At 39.8% G+C, this 21524-nt stretch overlaps 1 protein-coding gene across 12 annotated transcripts in view; it reads left to right on the forward strand.

Moving 5' to 3' along the window:
• Positions 1-21524, forward strand: part of PTPRK (protein tyrosine phosphatase receptor type K) — a 563838-nt gene that overhangs the window by 274170 nt on the left and 268144 nt on the right. For all 12 annotated transcript variants that reach the window (XM_034765702.1, XM_034765705.1, XM_034765703.1 and 9 more), the window contains exons 4-5: positions 5385-5466; positions 7422-7537. In XM_034765702.1, the coding sequence (XP_034621593.1) occupies positions 5385-5466; positions 7422-7537 (198 nt within the window). The remainder of the gene's footprint in view (positions 1-5384; positions 5467-7421; positions 7538-21524) is intronic.

Below are 21524 nucleotides of genomic sequence, written 5' to 3' on the forward strand. Positions count from 1 at the left end.
GGGGGATGATACTATGATGTCAGAGATAAGGGTTCATATTAAAGTGCTAGTCTCAGGTAGCTTGGTATTTTCTCTTTTAATGGTTTTATAGTAAGTTCCAATTTACAAGTCCTGCAGGGTAACAAGATATCAGACTTCTAACATGGGACACTTTTTTAATAAAAAAAAATGCTGTCACTAGTCTAGGACTGCAGAATAACACAGTTAGCTTGATTTTGACTAATTGTGGTTTAGCCTAGGCAAGATCCTACACTACAACTCAGCCAGCTAAATTGAGCTACAGGGCACTACCCTGCATCTACACTAGGAAGAAGTTCAGGGTTGTGCTTAGACTGTGTTATGGTTACCCTGGAGATTTCTCTTGAGTAGGGTTTAAAGGTACTAGCTAATGTGTTCAAATTAACATGTCCTAGAAATTCAAATGTAGACAAGACGGTTCGGACTTTAGCACGTTCTAAATGGGCTGAGTTAAAGCCTAGGGGCGAGTCAGGAGGACCAGCTTAAGTTGTGTTTCAGTTTGCACCGCCTTGTCTATGCTATTAGTGTTATTGTAGACGTGTCGGTCCCATGATATTAGAGAGACAAGGTGGGTGAAATAATACCTTTTATGGGACCAACTTCTGTTGGTGAGAAAGACAACCTTTCAAGTTTACACTGAGCTCTTCAGGTCTGGGAAAAGTACTTAGAGAGTCACAGCTAAATACAAGGTGGAACAGATTGTTTTGCATAACTTGTTGACACATATTTCAAGGGACCGCCGTTCACTGGAGGTTGTTTAATTTTGCCGATGGGAGAGCTCTCGGGAGAACTGATAAGGTGCTTTTCAGAATTGTTTTACTGTTAGTGATAACTACATTATGAGACATCAAATGAATCCTACATCTTTTTAATAAATTCATTATTGAAAGAGGAGAAACTGTTGGAGAAGTATTGTTGAGCCAGTATGGGGTTTTGGTAACATGTAAGGGGGAGAGTGAAGAATTAACTGGAAAGGAAATATACAAATTTCAGACTCTATTAGTGATGAGCATCACAGTAATGAAAATGACAGGGAAAGATCTTCCCGCTTCTCCCCCCAGCCCCCGCATACTTTTCCACCCACTTTTTTGTAATTAAGGTATGTATCCTTGTTATCTAAATGAGATTATCTGGTGGCATTTTATCCATGATTATGGGAGATTTCCACATAGGTATATCACATCAGCCAAACAGGAGAGGAAAGGTCTCTAAAACAATATTGAATGTGTGTGTCCACCTTGCCTCTGTGATGCCCCTTTGTGTCCCAGCAGGGCATGAGCTGCTCAGCTGCAGGTTTTCGCTGGTAGGTCGCTGTTCTTGTGAGGGCTGAGGGGGCGGTACTCTGGCTCTCTGACTAAGGCACACTTCAGTCCTACTCCTTCCTGGGTGCTATGGTCCAAAAGAAATCAGGAATCGAAAACTATAACCCAAAACAGGGTTGTCTGATGAAACTTCAGTAAGATCCCACCCTTCTATTCGGGGCTTGTCTTCAAACAGTCCGTGCATCAGCTGATCCCTCAAGGTCTCATCATCTGCAAGGGCCCATCCAGCTGGCAAGCTACCTCAGTCTCTGAGCTGTACCCAGATTTCTCTCGTGTCAGGAGAAGCGGCACTCAGTTCTCCCTCCTAGACAGTCCTGACCTGGGCTAGATCTCCTCCTTTTAACTCCTTTCCCCATGCCTGGCCCTTGCTGCAGGTATAGTGGGGCGAGGCCAGTTTGGGGCCACAGGTTGTCATTAACCCTTTTGTTGGCAGCATGGACCCTATATGTCTCATTGCAGAATACTTTTTTTTTTTTTTTTTTTAAACCAGTGAATAACTTTCTTCAGTCTCCACTGTCTTTTGCCATTTCAGACTCTCTCTTGAACCATGCTCTGAAGATACAAGAAAGGAACTTGGGTTGGAAACTGCATCTATGCCAAGAACATGTGTGTTTGAAAACTGTGTCTTTTAAATTACAGTGAGGTAGAAACAGAGGAGTATTCACACACTCCAGCCCCAGTGTATGCAGTAATTAGCTCATCGTGCATACAAATGCCTATGTATGCACACAGCTTGCTTATATTACATATGCAAAGCTATGTTAAAAGAATGTTAAGATTACAAAGTCAAGCAATAAAAAGGCATGGCTATACTAACTTTTCCAGGGGTGCACAGAATGCATGGCATGTGTCTTAATGAGCCACTATTCAATATTTTATTTTTTCCTTATTGTTCGATGTGTGGCCCCAGGCCTTATTATTGAACACTATTCAAACCCTGCTCTAAAGACAGAATTATTAACTTTGTCATGGGCTTTTCTGACACTCATCATTGTGGCATCTGTTTGCTTCATAAAGATGAATGATTTTATTTTCACAACACCCCTGTGAGATCGGAGGTGGTAGTTTTCCATATTTATAGATGGGGAACTGAGACACAGGGAGATTAAGATCAAAAGTGTCCACTAATTTTGGACAACCAGTTTGAGACTCCTAGGATCTGAGTTTTCAGAGTTCTTAGCATTGTACAGCACTTTATTCCTATGTTCAAAGTAGAGCTCCCAGTGACTTCAGTTGCAGCTATGAGTGCTTATCCTCTGGGTCTCAAGTCAGGCATCTAGTTAATGAGGAACGCAACTAGTGGCCACCTGTGAATGGTTTGGTTTAAGTGCCATGCCTAGCATCACATGGGATTCCGTGGCAGAGGCAGGGATAGAATGCAACTCTCCAGTGCAGCATTCAGCTGTCATAACTGGAAGACTGCACTTTCTTCTCTTGTGCAATTCCCTTCCTTCTTCACTACACACCTTCCAACTTCTGTAACAAATGAAGCAAGGGTCCTACATACAGTGGACTCATTCATTACACAACTCTGATTATCCACAGATCACAGCCTATCCTGTGCACTGAATGAGACAGTTCTGTGAAAAATGTAGTATGTAATAAAAGATTGTCATAATGCATATGTACAAGGGCGCAGAATTAAGGCTGCACAGCCAACGTTAAAGTTTTCTGGTTGCAAAGATAAGAGTTTTCTGTTACAAAAGTAATATTCTTTATCTCAGTGACAGTCCTGTTCTGTCTTTGCATGGCAGTGGACACAGTTATATAGTATTATGACCTAAAAAGAGCATGAGTAAAATGTTTTATATTGGACTTCATGGTCATATTATCCTAAAACTTTTCAAAGTCCTGATAAAACTGCTTGGATACAGGGAGCTCTCAAACGTGACTGATATTAAAGGATTGAGGCAGGGATAGGGAGACACAAGCTTCCTGAAATTTCTTCTTGGCATTTTGAACTTCCAACTTTATTCATATTCGAGAAAGAGATTATTTCTCTCTATCCTTTCCAGTGTTAAAGTCAGGCACTTATAATGTTATGAAATGAAAACACTACGAGAACCCTGGAGTTTGTGTATTGATACAGACACAGCGGTGAAATGGGGACAGATATATGATGGAATTAAGCAACAGGCCAGAACGTTCATTAAACTTTAGCACACGGGAGGTCAACCATACTCTCCTATACCAGGCATTTAATTGGTTCCAGTGCAGGGGTTACAGGGATTTTTTACCATGGAACTTATAACTTGGGGTATCATAGGACCAACCATAGGGTTAGAAGGGACCACAAGGGTCATCTAGCCATCAACCCCCTGCCAAGATGCAGGATTTGTCATGTCTAAACCATACAAGACAGATGGCTATCCAGTGCCCTTTTGAAAACCTCCAGTGAAGGTGCTTCCATGGCCTCCCTAGTCAGTCTGTCCCATTGTCCTACTGTTCTTACAATTAGATTAAATCTCAGGAAAAATGTCCTAAATCTGCTATGCTGTAATTTGAACCCATTGCCTCTTGTGCTCCCTCTGTGGCAAGAGAGAACAAATTTTCTCCATCTCTTTCATGGCAGCCTTTCAGGTATTTGAAGATTATTATCATGTCCCCACCTCCCCCCTTAATCGCCTCTTTTCCAAAATAAACATACCCAGTTCATTCAGCCTTTGCTCATATGACTTGCATTCCATCTGTTTGATAATCTTTGTCACTTGCCTCTGGATCCTTTCCAGTTTCTCTACATCCTTTCTATACATTGATGACCACAACTGGACGCATTATTTCAGCTGAGGCCTAACTACCGCTGAATAGAGTGGTACTATCACATCCCGTGACTTGCATGTTATGCCTCCTTAATGCAACCTAAAATTACATTTGCTTTTTTTGCAGCATCACATTGTTGACTCAGGTTGAGCTTGTGATCCACCACAACTCCCAGATCCTTCTCAGCAGTGCTGCTGCCAAGCCAGTTACCCCTATTCTGTATTTGTGCATTTGATTTTTCTTCCCTAAATGTAGCATAGGATGACCAGATGTCCTGATTTTATAAGGACAGTCCCGATTTTTGGGTATTTTTCTTATATAGGCTCCTATTACCCCCACCCCCTGTCCCGATTTTTCATACTTGCTGTCTGGTCACCCTAATGTAGCACCTTATATTTGTCTTTGTTGAATTTTGTTTTGTTATCTATAGCCCAGTTCTCCATTTTACCAAGATCCTTTTGAATTTTATCTCTATTGTCCAAAGTGTTTGCAACCCTCCTCCCCCAGCTTTGTGTCATTTGCCAAATGCATGCCTTTCCATGGCAAGGCAGCAGTAGATACACTAATTACACTCTGGTCAGTTTCACAGTCTGGTATTGCAAGGCTCTGGAGAAATCTCTGTTTATAGGAGCAGCCCAGGAATTCTTCGCTGCTCCTGTTGGTGGAGGGTTGAACAGGAAGTAGGAGCAGTTGTGAAGAGGTGCCTTTATTACTCCCCCACATCACACTTTCCCTATTTCCTAGCAGGAGTGAAGAATGAAACTGACAATGATAATATCAAACTGCACCTACTCCTGTCAAAGCCACTGGGGAAATGCTACTTGCAACATCACAAGAACAATTTTCTTTTATGGAATTGTACTGCAGAGGGAGTTCAGGAATATGTGGGGAGTGTGACTCCAACTGGAATTTAAATTCCTGTTAATTAAGTTTACTTGTGTGTAAGGAGATGACTGACCCACCTTAAAATGGTACTTTCGGAGTCTAATCCTATGTATATAGTGCTGAAAATAAACTTTAGTCCAATGGAAACAGACTAACATTAATTACAAGTTAAGAAACATGTTTCTGTGTTGAATCCATAAGTAGCAAATCTAGAAGAAGTCAAATATACAAATGGTATGGAACTATATAGTACGTTAAGTAATAAATATTCCATTCAATCATGAAATCTTGTGGAAAGTTCAGCTTAAATGAAAAAGCAACGTGCCATATATCTGCACTCTCCACTGTGGATTCTGTAGAAATGAGTTTTGTAAACCTTTTTTTCTTTCTTTTTGACAGGTAATATTTGAAGCCGAAGTCTCAGATGGGAGAAATGGCTACATTGCCATTGATGATATCCAGGTTCTGAGTTACCCTTGTGGTAAGTAGTGATTAAGGGCTGCATTTTTCTCTGTCTTTTCAGGATGTGCTCAATATCGGCTCAGACTGCTGAGTTTTCATTGCTTGATCATTGATGTCCTTTGTTCCTTCTGTAGAATTTCTATTACAGCTTACATGAATGAATATTGGGGTGGCACAGTAGTGATTTCACTAGGTAAAAATCTTTCTGTCTAGCAGAAATAAAGCATTGCATGAAAATAAAAGTGTAACTTCAGTGGTTGCCTTTTTAGTGATAGATGTGGACACTAAAATTGAAATTGAAATTAAAAATAAATATACTGGTTTGTGCTAATTTTAAATTGGTTAGCATATTTAAGTCTGAGGGCTGTTAGACAACTTAATAAGGATATGAAACCTGAGTGAGAACTATATATCTTCTGGTTTCCAATTATTGTAGGCTATTATGAATAGGGACAGACTGTATGCATTTAAATGTAGGTTTCACTCTCGCTCAGCTAATCCTGGAAAAAATCCTAGGCCAGTGGCGCAATAGCTCAGGAAACATTGGACCAATGCATGTGAGAAAAAATCATGTCTATGCAGTTCTCTCATTTGTTGCTACTTTTCTTGTTAATTCTGTCCCATTCTACTCTACATTCTACTCTACCTGCTCCTGCCCAACCACAATAGCCCCTCACTTCCCTTCAAAAGTGCTTCTTTGTTGTAGTGTATCCCTGTGGCTGATAGCTTAACTACTTTCTCTACAGATATACAAGTTCCTGTAGCCAGTGCTCACTAAGAGATGCCAAATAATAAAGATGTGATTGCAAACTCAAATTCCCTTTATCCTCTTTCCTCACCTAAAAACGACTAAGACTAGGAGCATTGCCCTACTCAGCCTAAGGAGCTATTGAGTCTCTTGCCTTTTTATATTTCAGCCAGCCCAACTATAGGGACTCGCTTAAAAACAGATGCTTAAAAAAGAGCTCTGCTGCGTAAACAGGTGGTAAAAGAAAAAGGTAGTCAAATATAGTGCTGCCAGCAGATTATCAACATGATACAGTATTTAAATAAACCCTGTCTGCTTAGTGATGCTTATCCCATTCTCTTTTCAAATTGCTTTTTTTTTAAAAAAAAAAGAAAGCACGAATGAGGCTTCAGTTTAACTGGTTATGTAGGTGAAAACATGTGAGAGAGCTATATAACGTGTATCCGTCAATTGTGACCATCAGTTTTCTTAGGCTCAATATTTCAATCGGGTGGTTTTGCCATTGAGTCTGTGCAAATGTATAAACTGTGTTCATCAGCCATTGAAATGTTGCCATATTTAATGGCACAGAAAACATTTGTCTGCTGAGGAGGAAAGAACTCAAAATTACATTGCATTAGCTCTTAATACAGTATCATGAATACAACAAATTAAATCTCTCTTCGCTCCCCCATGTTTTAATTGTTGTGGGGGATTACAGTATGTCAGGTGGAATACAATGGAAATTCACTGGGAGAATTTTTGTGATGTCTTTCTCACATTTCTGCATTTATTTTAATATATGGAGATCTACCTATCTCATAGAGCTGGAAGGGACCCTGAAAGGTCATTGAGTCCAGCCCCCTGCCTTTCCTAGCAGGACCAAGTACTGATTTTGCTCCAGATCCCTAAGTGGCCCCCTCAAGGATTGAATTCACAACCCTGGGTTTAGCAGGCCAATGCTCAAACCACTGAGCTATCCCTCCCCCCATTTTCCTTTTGCTTTGATTTGTAAATTACTTTATTATAACTCATGTACGACATACAGTAGTAGAGTCACTGGTGGAGAGGAGGAAAAAGCAAAAATGCTTTTTTCTAGAATTAAGGTGAAACAAAAATCACTTTCTTTCATATGAGATTAGTTTTAGCCAAAGGTTGTCATAATATGTATCTTTTGGGAGAAAGTAATGCATTTTCTTTTTTTATTAGTGAGCACTGTTTGTAATTTTATTTTTCCACCTCCACAGATAAATCTCCACATTTCCTGAGGCTGGGGGATGTAGAGGTCAATGCAGGGCAGAATGCTACATTTCAATGCATTGCTACCGGGAGGGATGCAGTGAATAACAAGTTATGGCTGCAGGTAAGTGTAACTCATCCAAGTCTGTTTGAATAAAGAACAAATGTATTGTTGAAAATGAAATATTTTAATTCAATGTTTTTTCTTTTTAAATCTTGAGCATGTAGAATCTTTCCTATAAATCAAATTTGTGATTAATTTGATTACCCAGAAAAACTAATCAGACTGGAAAGATACAGGAACAAATTATCAAACACTCAATTTGTAAGCACTTGGAGGATAACAGAGTGATAAGTAATAGCCAACATGAATTTCTCAAGAACAAATCATGCCAAACCAACCTAATTTCCTTCTTTGACAGGATTTCTTCCCTACTGGAGAGCGGGGAAGCAGCAGATGATCTTGATTTTTAGTAAAACTTTTAAGCAAAGTAGGGAAATGTGGTGTAGAGGAAACTATTACACCTCTACCTCGATATAACGCTGTCCTTGGGAGCCAAAAAATCTTACCGCGTTATAGGTGAAACCGCATTATATCGAACTTGCTTTGATCCACCGGAGTGCGCAGCCCCGCCCCCCTGGAGCACTGCTTTACCGCGTTGTATCCGAATTCACGTTATATCGGGTAGCGTTATATCGAGGTAGAGGTGTCGTTGAAAGACCATACTCTTAGCTATCAGTGGGTCACTGTCACACTGGAAGAATGGATCTAATGGGATCTCTCTGGCGTTTGCTCTGGGTCCAGCACCAGTCAATATTAATGACTTTGATAATGGAATATAAAATCTGCAGGTGACCCCATGCTGGGAGGACTTACAGGCACTTTGGAGACAGGATTATAATTCAAAATTAGTTTGGTAGATTGGAGAATTGGTCTGAAATCAGCAAGATGAAATTCAATAAAGACAAGTGCAAAGTACTTCACTTAGGAAGGAAAATATCAAATGGAACAATACAAACTGGGGAATAGCTGGCTAGGTGGTAGTACTGCTGAAAAGGACGTGGGGGTTACAGTGGATCACAAATTGAATGAGCCAACAATATGATGCAGTTGAGAAAAAAGCAATTATTCTGGTATGAATTAACAGGAGTATTGTATGTCAGACATAGGAGATAATTGTTCCATTCTACTCGACACTGGTGAGGCCCCAGCTGGAGTATAGTGTGTGATTCTGGGTGCCACACTTGAAGTGGCCAAATTGGAGAGAGTCCAGAGGAGAGCAACAAAAATTATAAAAAGTTTGGAAACCCTGACCTATGAGGAAAGGTTTAAAAATGGGCATGTTTAATCTTGAGAAAAGAAGATCAATGGGGATAGAGGGAACCTGATAATATTCTTCAAATATGTTGAGGGCTGTTATAAAGAGGACGGTGATTTGTTGTTCTCTGTGTCCACTGATGGTAGGACAAGAAGTAATCTGCTTAATCTGCAGCAAGGATTATTTAAATTAGATGTGAGGAAACTATAACTATAAGTATAATTGTAACTATAAGGATAGTTAAGCATTGGAATAGTTTACCAAGGGAGGTGATAGACTTCCTGTCATTGGAGGTTTTTAAGAGCAGATTGGACAAACACCTGTCAGTGATGGTCTAGGTATACTTGGTCCTGCCTCAGTGCGGGGGGATAAACTAGATGACCACCTGAGGTCTTCTCCAGCCCTGTGTTTCTATTATTCTATGCTAATGACTCCAAATTTTTAAAACTTGGATTAAAAAACATAAAAAGGTGCACTAGACAAATGGTTACTATGTAAGGTAACTATTAATGCATTCTCTCTAAATGTAAATGTTTCTTTATCAAAACATGTAAGCAATAAATACCTATGGTTTGAAAGAAAAAGTTTAGTATCTAGTAAAACAGATGTGCTATATTTAGTACATGCTTAACAGAGAGCTGTCATAACTATGATGGATGATCCTATGATAGAGAGAAATTACAAATTAATCCCTCAGGATGTGTGTTAAAAAGAGGACATTTTTAAACTGACACTATAAAATTGCCATGCCTTTGAATGATAGGAGAAAGATTTGTATAAATATACAAGTATATGTTCTAAAGTAAACAATGTCTAAAATCAGAATATTGTTTGCCCCTCACAAAGCTATGAGAATTTTTTACTCATAGCTTAGAAAAAGGCAAGTTGTTAGGAAAGATCACAGGGGCATAGACGGCTTCTTCAAGAATGGTTTCTCATTGCTTGATGTAGATGAAAGTTGAAGAACTAATAAAAACTTACCCCATTATTTCGTGTGTAATGTGCGTAGTAACAGCGAGTTTGCAGTATGCACAATCTTGAATTATTTTGAAAAATTGAAAATTGCTTCTTTAAGCAAAACCTTTTGATATTTAAAAAATCTGAACTTCAAAAATACTATTTTAAAATCTAGAAAGTACCAAATGTAAAGTTGTATACTTTGTAGTAAGTCGGACACTGCCAAAATGAATCCATTTTTTTCCCAATCAGGGTCTGACTTCTAACCCAATTGAGAAAGGAGGTGACCATCTTTGGGAGTGTATATATAGCCATGAGATACATCTGAAGTCCAAAATAAAGACACAAGAAATTTTTCTTTTGGGTAGAATGTGAGACTGACTTCTAGATAAATAGGACACAGAAAATATTCCAAGAAAAGATAATCACAATGTGCTATAGTGTGAAAAATGAACACAGAACCAAAGGTGATTGCATTGCATTTCACATTAGTAAGTCAGTGTAGTAAATAGATATCATATCACCAGGAATTATTTGTTTTGCAAGTCTTTCTGCTAAGTACAAACCATTATTTCAATTGAACAAATGTAAAATGTACTCATTGAGAAAGAGCAGTTCAATTTCTCAGCATTGTGTGTTTTATGTGCCCAATTTAGCAAAGTTAAATTACATTAACCTGGATTATTTTATGAGAGATAAGGTTATAACAATGAGAGTATAAAGAAACAATGTAAAGTACCACTTTCAACACAGATAATTGCTCAACAAAGCCTGACAGTGAGAGCCAACTGGAATTTTTTCATACCACTCTGTCCTCCAAGTAAGATAACTTTGACTGATTATCCCTTATAACTTTTCTTTTCCCTGCAAGAAAGCCAGTTAGCAGCCAAAACTGCTTGGAAAACATTTGTTTTCTCTCTTCACACAGTTAATAGATTTTACTGGATGATCACAGAAGTGGATACTTTCTTATCTTGTAAAATGCTAAGAATATCCTTTCATTTGTTGGCTGAGATCTTGGGACTAGAAGGATCTTTTGCCCTTCAAATAACTTTCTTTGCTAATGTTTATAAAGGTTCTTTGCAACCTTGCTATAAAAATAGCTGTTTGATAGAAGTCACCTGAATTCTTCAAATGCAGATCTCTACTCATATTTTACTTCTCTCTCTCTCTCGCCCTTTAAACTCTACTAGTTCTGTCACCATTTCCTCATTGCCCCATATGTTCCTTTCTCATCATTCAAGTCTTTGCTCTGTTTTCCCAGCATAGCCATGCTAGTCATTAATTTTACCTGTCAGAATACTTTCTTCAGTGTTTGGAGAACATTGCTGGTTATCAATCCTGCTGTGCACAGTTTTGAGCAAACATCAAATTGACTTGTTTTCCTTGAAACTGATGTAAAGGTGGGTTATGGACCACATGGGGTATACAAGTGTGAGACTTGGAAAAGGCCCATGTAGACCCTTTGTTCAAACTAGCAAACTCACTTTCTAAAGTTTCAATATGAAGAAGAAAACCACCAACAGATCAAATCAAATGCCTAAATAATTGTTTTTGAGGGCCTGGAGCAGAAGTATTCCAGGAATGCATCTTCTCTCATCGTAGCAAGTGAAGAGAGATGCTTTAGTAGCATGCTATGTTAATAAATAAATAAATAAAAGAACCTTTTTTTGTCGTCATAGTTGAATGTGAAAAGATCTTCCCTTTTGAAAACTTCGAATAAGGCATTCTACATGAGATGTAATGATATGAAATGACATTTGGGAAGACTGGGGCTGTTCATGCCAGAAATGCTCTCTGACACAAGATCCTGTTTGGTTACATTGAAGCTATAGAGTAGTTTTGCAGCCATGGGGTTATTTAAATAAAGTAATGGCTGTCTCTGTCTCTTCCAGTTCTTTGAGTATTTCTAAGTGAAGGATTAAAATAAAGAACTTTAAAAAGAAACTACAGAACCCCCTCTGCCCTTTCACTCTTTCCCATCTCCTTCAGTAAAATTAGGCAAATCATTTTTATTTATTTATTTTGTGGGATGGAGCTAGTGGTACTATCAGCAACAGTAGCACAAACAGCAATGATGTATTTTAGAAAGGCTTATTTTTCTAACTTCAGAAATCAGAGGTGTTAGAAATTGTGTATTATGTGTATGCCACTATATGATATTTTTTCTTGCATATGTATATATGTGTGTGTGTGTGTGTGTGTGTGTGTGTGTATATATATATATATATATATATATATATAATTTTAAGAGTGTACTCATTTGTATGAATATTTAAAACATGAGTATAGCTAGTGTGTTCCAATATGCCAAATATTTTCTTATATGCATATATATAATGCTGTAAGATGCAAAGGCTTTTCACAGACTCAGATTTTTCTGAGCATTGGAGAAAGACTAATAAGGACTGATCTTGGACCTTTATTGGATTTAACGTCTTTCTGTTTTTTTTTTTTTAATCAGATAGCATTTGTTTTTTCTTTTTTTCAATTTCATAGTCCCATTGGACTGAGGTTGGGAGAAACAGGATTTTGGCATTGAAAGATAAGTAATGCTGAAAACAAAAGTGCTTTGAAAGGTGCAGCTGCATTAATATAAAGCAGATAGATATCTGACTAGATCAGTGGTGCCCAAACTTTTCCTGTCGCACACCCTCCCTCCCCAATCAGTAATAGAATTTGTCCCCCCGCCCACTACTGCATGGTTGACCCCATATTTTGGGGACCCCTGGACTAGATAAAGAGCCTTAACTGGTTCAGTAACACATTATGAGAATATTGAATGTTAAATATGGGGATGAGAGAGAGAGAAACAGGTTTCAAAATTGTACCTCTTACTTCCGCAACAAGTGTGCAACACACAATTATTACAGCACCATGGCTGTTCTTTTTATTTACAGAAATAAATACTTCAACTGGCGCATAATTATTAACAAATATAGTAGGAGAAGATCAAAGGTTTGTACATTTTTGTTTTAGTTGAGCATTCCAAAATATGGATGCTTGTATAAAGCTTTCTCACATATATCTGAATTCTTGAGATGTCTCTTCTCTGTCTACCTTTTCTCATCTCCCTTAAGATACTGTTGTAGGTAAAAATAATAGCCATTCTGTCCCTCCCCCCCACCCCTTCCCACCTCCCAAAGTTCTCACTGCAGGGCCTCACAGGTTTGCCAGACACTTACTTGGATTCAGTGGTAGCTGGGGCCACTGTAGCCACTAGAGTTTCTGGGATCAGAGATGTGATCATTCAAAACTGAGATGGTAATTTAATACCCCAGCCTGGAGGCAGAAATGTTCAGAGAACTAGCACTAATGTTCAGGTTGGTTCATATTTTCTTGCTGAGCTTATTTCTAACTATGGTTACATACTGAAGGCCCTCTCCTAGTGTAATGTCAATAATCACGCACGTAGGGTTGCCAGCCCTCCAGGATTGTTCAGGAGTCTCCAGGAATTAAAGATTAAACCTTTAATTAAAGATTATGTCCTGGGATGAAACCTCCAGGAAGACAGCTAACCAAATTTGGCAACCCTATCCACACTAAGATGTCTGTCTTTTTGTGAAAGTTAAGGCCAGCACATGTTGAAATTCCTTTGTTGAAGGAGTCCAGAGGTGTACACATCTGTGTTTAATTTTATGCTTAATGCATATTAACCATGAAGAATCATGAAAAAAGTATGGCCAGTTGTCCACTCTGACACTACCCACTTCTGCTCTAGTGCCTGTGTATTTTTTTAATGTAATAAGTTAAGTGACTTTCTTCCAGATGATTTTCTGTTTAATATTCTCTTTGCCTCACTCCTCTGTTCATCTTGAATTTTTGTATTTGTTATGTTAATTTGGAAGCCCCTTTGGGCAGAAACCTTTATTTTTGTATTGTATTTATTTATTTTTGGGTGTAAAGTACCATGCACACCAATGGAGCTATGCTAATAAATAGCAAGCAAACCTAAGTGCTTAGCTATGCAGTGTCCTGTTCTTTGGACACTGCTAAATGTTAGGTATCCAAGAAAATAGGCAGAGTAAAGGCAATTATTGATTCAGAGAACATGCTAAATACTGATTTTGTAAAAAAAAAAAAAAAAAAAAGAGAGAGAGAACTTATAAAAATGAGAATTTAAATGGTCAAAATAGAATTACAAGTTTGTCTCCTTTCCCCCAGCATGGAGAAGTGTGGCTTGTGTATTAGATGCTTCAGTGTAGTACTAAACAAGTACAGTGTAGAGGTAGACTGACTTCATATGACTAGTCAGAATGGATAGGAAGATGACACGTGCTTTGAATATTACGTATATTCTTTAGCACTTGTTCCATTAATCCAATAAGGATATCAATAGGTTTGTGGATGCTGGGTTTTATTTTTCTGTGCCAGAAGCAGGCTTCTTTTTGAGTTGGGAGCAATTGTGACTCCCATATGGCCAATCAGATTTTATAGTCTCTTATCAATGGCCAGTATACCTGGACACCTATGTGGAACAGAGAAAAGAGCCCTTTGCTGGAACATCTGTTAAACCATATGCCTTGGCTCCAGGTTCAGTTGGAGATAACTGAAACACTAATGAGTCCATCCATCATTGCTGAGCTTGGCATTAACACCTCATTGGCTTGGGCAGAGAGGCTCTTCTTAACTTTGCAGTTTGGTGTGTTTTGCCATGGTCCTGGGTGATACCATTTGCTTTGATGAATCTCAGATTAGAAGCACTATTGCATGTGTTTAGAAGTTTAAAATGTGACTGGCAATCCTGTGCAGATTGCCATCAAAGCACTGGCAATTGGGCCAATCTGTCAGCAACAGCACGAGGTGCTGGCTAACTGCCTCCTCAGTTGGCTTGCCAAGCCTGGCAAGTCAGCGCATGGTTTCACCCTTAGAGAGTCTCATCAGCATTAATGCAGTGTGATACATCTCTTCTCTCAGCCAGAGGAAAATGTCATTCCTTGTGGAGTAACAGATAATTAAAGCAATTGCCTGAAAGTAATCTTTGCAGAAGTGAAATTAGAAAGCATTATGGAAAATGGAATGCAAATTGCTGTAAAAACTGCTGTATCATCAAGTGAGGGGCTAACTATGCAGTTGACCTGGCAAAGATCAAATAGCTGACCACATTATGTTATCCTTTTTGGAAAATGTATATACCATAACTCACAATGCTTTGTTTACCATTTCACTATCAGTTTTTGGTACCGTTGTTGCCACAGAACGTGGTTTGAAACAATCTTCGCTTCCCACAGGGAATTTACCAATCTGACCCATCTTCTCTCTTCGAGTGTCCTCCCCATCATGCTGCATATACACACATCATGGAAGATTCCTTTACAGAGCTCCACACCTCAGGCATATCCAGTAACATTGTAGTTTTAGCTGATTGGTCTGTCACCTGGAAGCAACATGCCACTGGCATGCAAGAAACCCAGAGCTGAGACACACACTATACTTCTGTAGCCTTTCTAATATAACTTTACATTTAAATTGGAGACAGCATTACATTTTAACAGATTTTACTTTGTTTAAATAGGGGTGGTTTTTTTGGGGGGGGGACTGAAAGATTTGCTATTGTGTACTTGAAATCATTTTTCTGCCCCCTGCAGAATGACTTTCCCGAGATAGGCTTCATATTTTATTTTAATACTGACCTATGGCACCCTGCGATCACTGCAGTTTAAATTGGAATGGAATAAGCTTCCTATTGATGCTACAGAGCATCAGTTGGTGCGCCTAGTGTTTCATATGACCCTGGACTGATAGGTGTCCTAAAGAACATTCAGTATGTTGAGACACATGGGGGCAGCTGCTGATCACATTCCCTAATACATGTGGCATTGTAGAACCACAACCTAGATTCTCTGCAGTTTTTATTTGACAGCCACTCATCAAGTTTGTTAATACTTTATTTTTTGTCTAATTTGTGAAGGGTTGTCTAACTCGTGAGGATGCTACTTATCATTCTGAGGTGTTGAAGAAAAAATATTTTGAGTGAAAAAACAAAAACAAAAAAATGTCTAATGATGAACTTCAGCAGAGATCCTTGGGAGTGGTGTGTTCTCTGCAAAAGTTGCCATATGAATACTCATAGCCCAGGGAAGCAACAGGCTTCTGCAGCTTACCAATACTGTCCACCTGTTGCTATTACTGCTTAATAGATTTCATCATAGGTTTTTTTATCTCCTTTTCCTTGAATGCAGATATTAATAGTTATGTGCTCAGCCAATAGGATGCCTCATTCAGCTTCTGACAATGATTTGTATCTGTCTTTACTTACTGTATTGATTGCTGTTATTCTTGGTACTGAGCGTTCTGCAAATTGCTTGAAAAGAAATTAATTCCTCTGTTATAAGACAGAGTAGCTTCATCTTCTTCCATCTCACGAATTCCTACTCTTCAGGCCATGAATCAGTGTTCAGATTGGCTTTCCTAGTAGAACAGGCAGCCCTGCCATAACTGTTTACTTTACTAGACAAGGTACACAACCCTGATCTTAATTAGAGAAGGTTACTTTTCTGCTGGAAAACCGAGCTTCTGCCTTCCAGTCCATTCTTACTGTATTCCTTAGTGTACTGCTGTTACAGAAAATTACTTTTAAAGATTTCTTGCTGCTTTATCTTTTTCTCTTGTTAGAAAGTTAATTGACAAAAGTCCCTTTGATGTGGTTTTTCCACTACCACGAATCTTTTCTTGTCTTGAAAGCATTTAATGTCTCTTCTTGTTCTCTCGCACATTGGCACACGGTAGCCGGGTGAAACATGCTTCAGGATGCTGCTGCTGCCCTTCAGACCCAATTCTGCAAATTAGCTGGCACTTACAGTACATTCCACTGTTAAATATTACGTCATGCTTCAGCAGATGTCTCCTCCTACTGCAGACTTTGTGAAGAAAGTTTCTGTTCCAGTTTTCCTGATTGTTCGTGGTCTGCTCCCGGTTTTTCTCTATACACAGTAGTTTTTAATTTTTTAACTCACTTCTGTCAGATAGGAGACATGCCCATTCCCACTGTACTTAATATGCACACTGAAGTTTCCCATTCTACCTTTAGTTTCCCCAACTTTCCTTGTTATTGACCGCTCTTTTCCGGAGTAATGATGTTTCTGAAAGGGAAGTGAAAGAACATGTAAACACGGAAAGTAGCATTTATCTTTAAACATCTTGTTTCTATTTTCTGTGCTCTTAGCCTTTTTCCCTTATCTTTGAGTTCTTCAGTTAAGGGGGGCTGATGAATGCTATATTCTGAAGAACTGTTCCACCAAGAGAAGCCTACTGATATCCCTAAACATGTTCATAAAGACTCATTAGCATTTTTCATTTATTCTGTGCTGCCACACATTACTGACTCCTATACTACTGCCATATAGGAACATTAGCCACTGAAAATTCAGTATTAGTCTGTATTCATAATACCACATTTCATATTTTCTTACTAATCCCAGTCTGTTTCATGGTGTGTGGTTTTTAAAAATTCCTTGTCTCACTATACATTCTATTTTTGATGCTGCCTCTGTCATTTAAGCCTGAACAGAGCTCCCGCCCCCACCCAACATTTTAGTAGTCTCTCAGACAAATAGAGTAATTTCCCCCTGGATCCTTAGCTTGAATTTCTTAGTTATTTTACCTTTCAGTTACACCGGATGCTATATTCCTCCTGGTTTGAACTTAGTTCTGCCTCACTTAACTAGGTCCTCTAATGTACAGTAGCTAACAGTTATTTAGTCTGCACTATAGTTCTTGCAGTTGTCATCTATGTAGGCGCTCCCTAGGGATGTCTTATTCCACCTAACATTGGACCACAACATATGCTCTGCTTGGGGATTCGCTGTCAGATTCTCTGCTGATTATCATGCTCAGAGTCAGATCATTAACCATGTATAATGTGTTATGATCCCTTTTTCCACCTCTGCCATTTTGTAGTTTCCTAGTAAATTGCCATAAGAATTGCTTTATTGTAACTTTAAATTTTGCCTTGCATGCTTCCTGGTATGTGGTAACTTGAAGGGAGTCCTCAGGTTTTATGTGATTTAAATATATGTGAATTAGCCTGATTAAATCAAGATGTAGTTTATAGAAGCACACCCTTGTGAACTTCCTTACCTCATTGTCCTGTGGTCATGGTATATCCAATTCATCCCAAGTGCCCATTAGAAGAATATTTGAATGTCATTGTTAATTGATTGATGAGTAGACTCGAATTCTCCCTCATTGAACCAGTCTGATCTATTGTATTGGCCAGCATAGTGCCCAGCAAATTTATTTGCCTGAATGGCTAAAAACAAATATGAGTTAAATCAGTGGGATTTAATAATCCTATGTGTTTGACTTCTTTTAGAGAAATGTAAAGTCATCTTTTGCTGAACATAAGTGCATTGAGATCTTGCTCAATTTTGATGTAAATTCTTTGTGCAAACTCTCTCTCTCTTCTCCCCCTCCCCCAACAAAACAAAGCAAAACTTCAAAGTTTTAGGACCCCAACATATACATTATAGCTTCTCTCACTCTAAGCAAGTGTGTGTGCCTTGCTTTCCTCTCCACTTCAAGAGCCTCTGTCCCAGTGGATTCTATTAAATAATTCTGCATTCAGGAAGTGTAGTTTTCTCTCAAACACCTTTTTCTATTTTAGAGCACACATTGGTCCAGACACAGTAGCTTTATAGTGGGCAGAGATAAGTGGAGAATTTTCCTGTGCAATGGAATTCTGCTGGTGGAGATGGATCTACTGAATCCTATACCATGCCTCCCATCCCAGCCTCTGGCATAAGGAGGAGGGAGAGGTATTTTGGGGGCAGGGCATGGGCCAGAAAGGGAGGGGAGGGGTAATGAGAGGGCAGAGTTCCACCATGTACAATCCTCCTCTGGTGTACAATCCCAGAAGGACTTTAGGCCAGTGATGTAAGTGTTTGAGCCAGTGCCTGGTGACTCTGAATCAGGCAATCACAATTGGTTTCCTGTGGCCCACTCCCTTTGCCATAGCATCTGAGCCCCCATCAGATGTAGTGGAGAATCAGAGTCATTAGCTTTATTCAACTTAGCTTAGCTTTGTGGCCATGCTCTTGCTGAACTGTTTTATCAGGAAGCTGGGCCTTCCATTGGTTTACTATAAATCTCTGTCCTTCTCCTGAAAGACCAGTTGTTTGAACTTTATGGGAAAACGGCTGTTATTGTGGGGGAGGAGGGGGAGAGGGTGTAATTAGAGAAGCAGGAGAAATTCTACAGAAACAGATAGAGAAGAAGGAAACAGACAGACAATGTGAACAAGCACAGTGTGCCCCTGAGAAAAGCCTAGAGGGGAGAGCTATTTGAAAGGGTTTGGAGCTATGAGCAAAGAAACTTCATCCTGTTTGGTTCCTCCTGTGTTCAGAGAGACAAGGACTTTGTACATTCTTTATCTGTATCAAAGGTACCTGACTCCATCATTAATTTCTCATCCTACAGGAAACACCTGGAGGGCCCAGAACTTTGGCCCACCACTTAGGTCAAAAGTGGTAACACAAATACCTCCTTCACTTTATCAATTGTGATCCAAACAATATTTAAATCAATTTTAAAGCAAAACATGTATGCTGAAAGCACTTATTTATGAGAGAGGATTTATTAAAAGCCTTGAAATTTCTGCTCACTTGTTTTTTTTGAAGGGCAAGTAAAATATTTTTTTCAGTATAGTTGGTTCCTTGTGGTGAGACAAGTGAATAGATTATGTGCAAGACTGATTAAAATCTATATGTAGATAGCTTTGCTAAAGTATAACAACAACAACAACAATATCCCAAAGGCCCTTGTTGGATTGGGGCCTCATTGTCCTGAGCGCTGTACAAGCATACAATGTGAAAAGTTCCCTGTCCTGAAGAGCTTTACAGTCTGTGTAGAAAAGACAAAATAGCACTAGAAAGGCAACATATACGTAAAATGTTAAAAGTACAAAACTAGTTAGTTGTATTTTTTCCTTTGAGGATTTTTTATTTCATTTCCCCAAACCATCTGCTACCACCTGGCCCCTCTCACAAGCCAACCTTCCTTGTTATTGATGTTCAAAATGTTCTCCTTTCATCTTACCCCCACCCTCCAGCAGTTGTATCTTTTTCCAGAATGAACAGGGACCTGAAAGTATTGGACTGTACTGTTTCCAGGTTCTTTAATTCTTTCTACCATAGAGGTGATGCTTCCAGAGGTGTGATCTCCAGCCACCCACCACTCACCTCTGTCATATCCCCCCTTAGTCATCTCTTTTCCAAGCTGAAAAGTCCCAGTCTTATTAATCTCTCCTCATAAGGCAGCCGTTCCATACCCCTAATTGTTTTTGTTGCCCTTTTTGGAACCTTTTCCAAGCCCAATATATCTTTTTTGAGATGGGGCGACCACATCTGCCCACAGTTTTCAAGATGTGGGTGTACCATGGATTTATAAAGAGGCAATATAATATTTTCTGTTTTATTATCTATCCCTTTCTTAATGATTCCCAACATTCTGTTTGCTTTTTTGACTGCAGCTGCACATTGAGTGGATGTTTTCTGAGAACTATCCACAATGACTCCAAGATCTCTTTCTTGAGTGGCAACAGCTAATTTAGACCCCATCATTTTATATGTATTTTATGTGCTGTCATGTTGAACGCTCTGCAATGCTATTCTGATGTTTTTTCTGAGAGTTGGAACAGTGTCCTGGTACTTTCTTTTTTAGAAGTTGCACCTCCAGCCCCGTCTGGCCTCCCCTCAGTGGTGGTGAAGCGGAACTGCCTCTATCCCCTGACTCTATTAGTGGCTTGATCTTTTAGTCGCTGTGGGAGGTGGGCCATGGCAGAGCAATAAGTGAGCAGCTTCTCTTGCCCAGCAGCTTCAGGAAGAAGGGACTGGCCAGCGGTGGCAGTACTTGATGGAAGGCACTGCTGAGTAGAGCCAGCTGCTGGTGGGATGCGGAGCACGGGGCGTACCATGCTTCAGCTCCTCTCCAAAGCTGCCAAGTACACACCTGCCATGGGGGGAGAGGAAGGACCTAAACCGCTAGCTGCCCCGGCTGGCAGAGTGACTCAGAGGGTAGTCAGGGATATTAGGCTCCTGCTCCACTCATACAAGAAGCAGAATGGGCTGCATCACTCGGAACTGCTGCTGTGCCGGTTTCCCAAGGCCAAGTCCTGGTGCTACTCCTGCTGCCTTCTGGGCACCTGCTGGTGCAAGAGCTGCCTGAGCAATCTGGTACTTCTTATTTTACATGCTGTACTTACCACATGCCCCCTGAGAGGGTTAAACTGGAATCCAAAAGGCTCAAACCTTCAATGGGATTCTGGGAAAGGGGGGGGGTGTTTTTTTTTTTCAAACTACAGGAGGTATCTGAGTAGCCAGCCCTGAGCCCGGGTACTAGGCACCTGGGCCACATGATCACAGCTGTCTGGAGGGGCAGCATTCCAAAAGCATGTCTACAGACTGCAAGACAGGGATAGTGCCTGGACACTGTTCAGATTATGGAGGTTTAAAACTCCTGGGGATTCAATGGCACAGATATCTGGTGAGTTGCCAGCAGAAGGAGACCAGACAGATCTGTGACAGCCTCCAACCAAAACACAGGGACATGTGACCACCCAAAACAAAGGCACATGTCAGGCTGCTCAGGAATTTGAACTCTGTGAGCAGAGGGGCTTTGCTGAGTGTGGTTTTAGTGGCAGGGTGGGGGGTGAGAGAGAGAAGTCAGAAAAACACCAGAGAAGGCAGAAAGGAACACAGAAGAGGCACTGGGAACATGGACATGAGAAAAGCTAAAAGAGCTTTGGGGCTAATTGCTGACTGGAAAGGGGCTTGGAACGGAGAGTAAAGACGCTAGCTCAGGCTATTGGAGTCCTGCTGTGTTGTAAATAACAGGATT

This window comes from Trachemys scripta, chromosome 3 (assembly GCF_013100865.1).
Source record: "Trachemys scripta elegans isolate TJP31775 chromosome 3, CAS_Tse_1.0, whole genome shotgun sequence".
Lineage (NCBI taxonomy): Eukaryota > Metazoa > Chordata > Testudines > Emydidae > Trachemys > Trachemys scripta.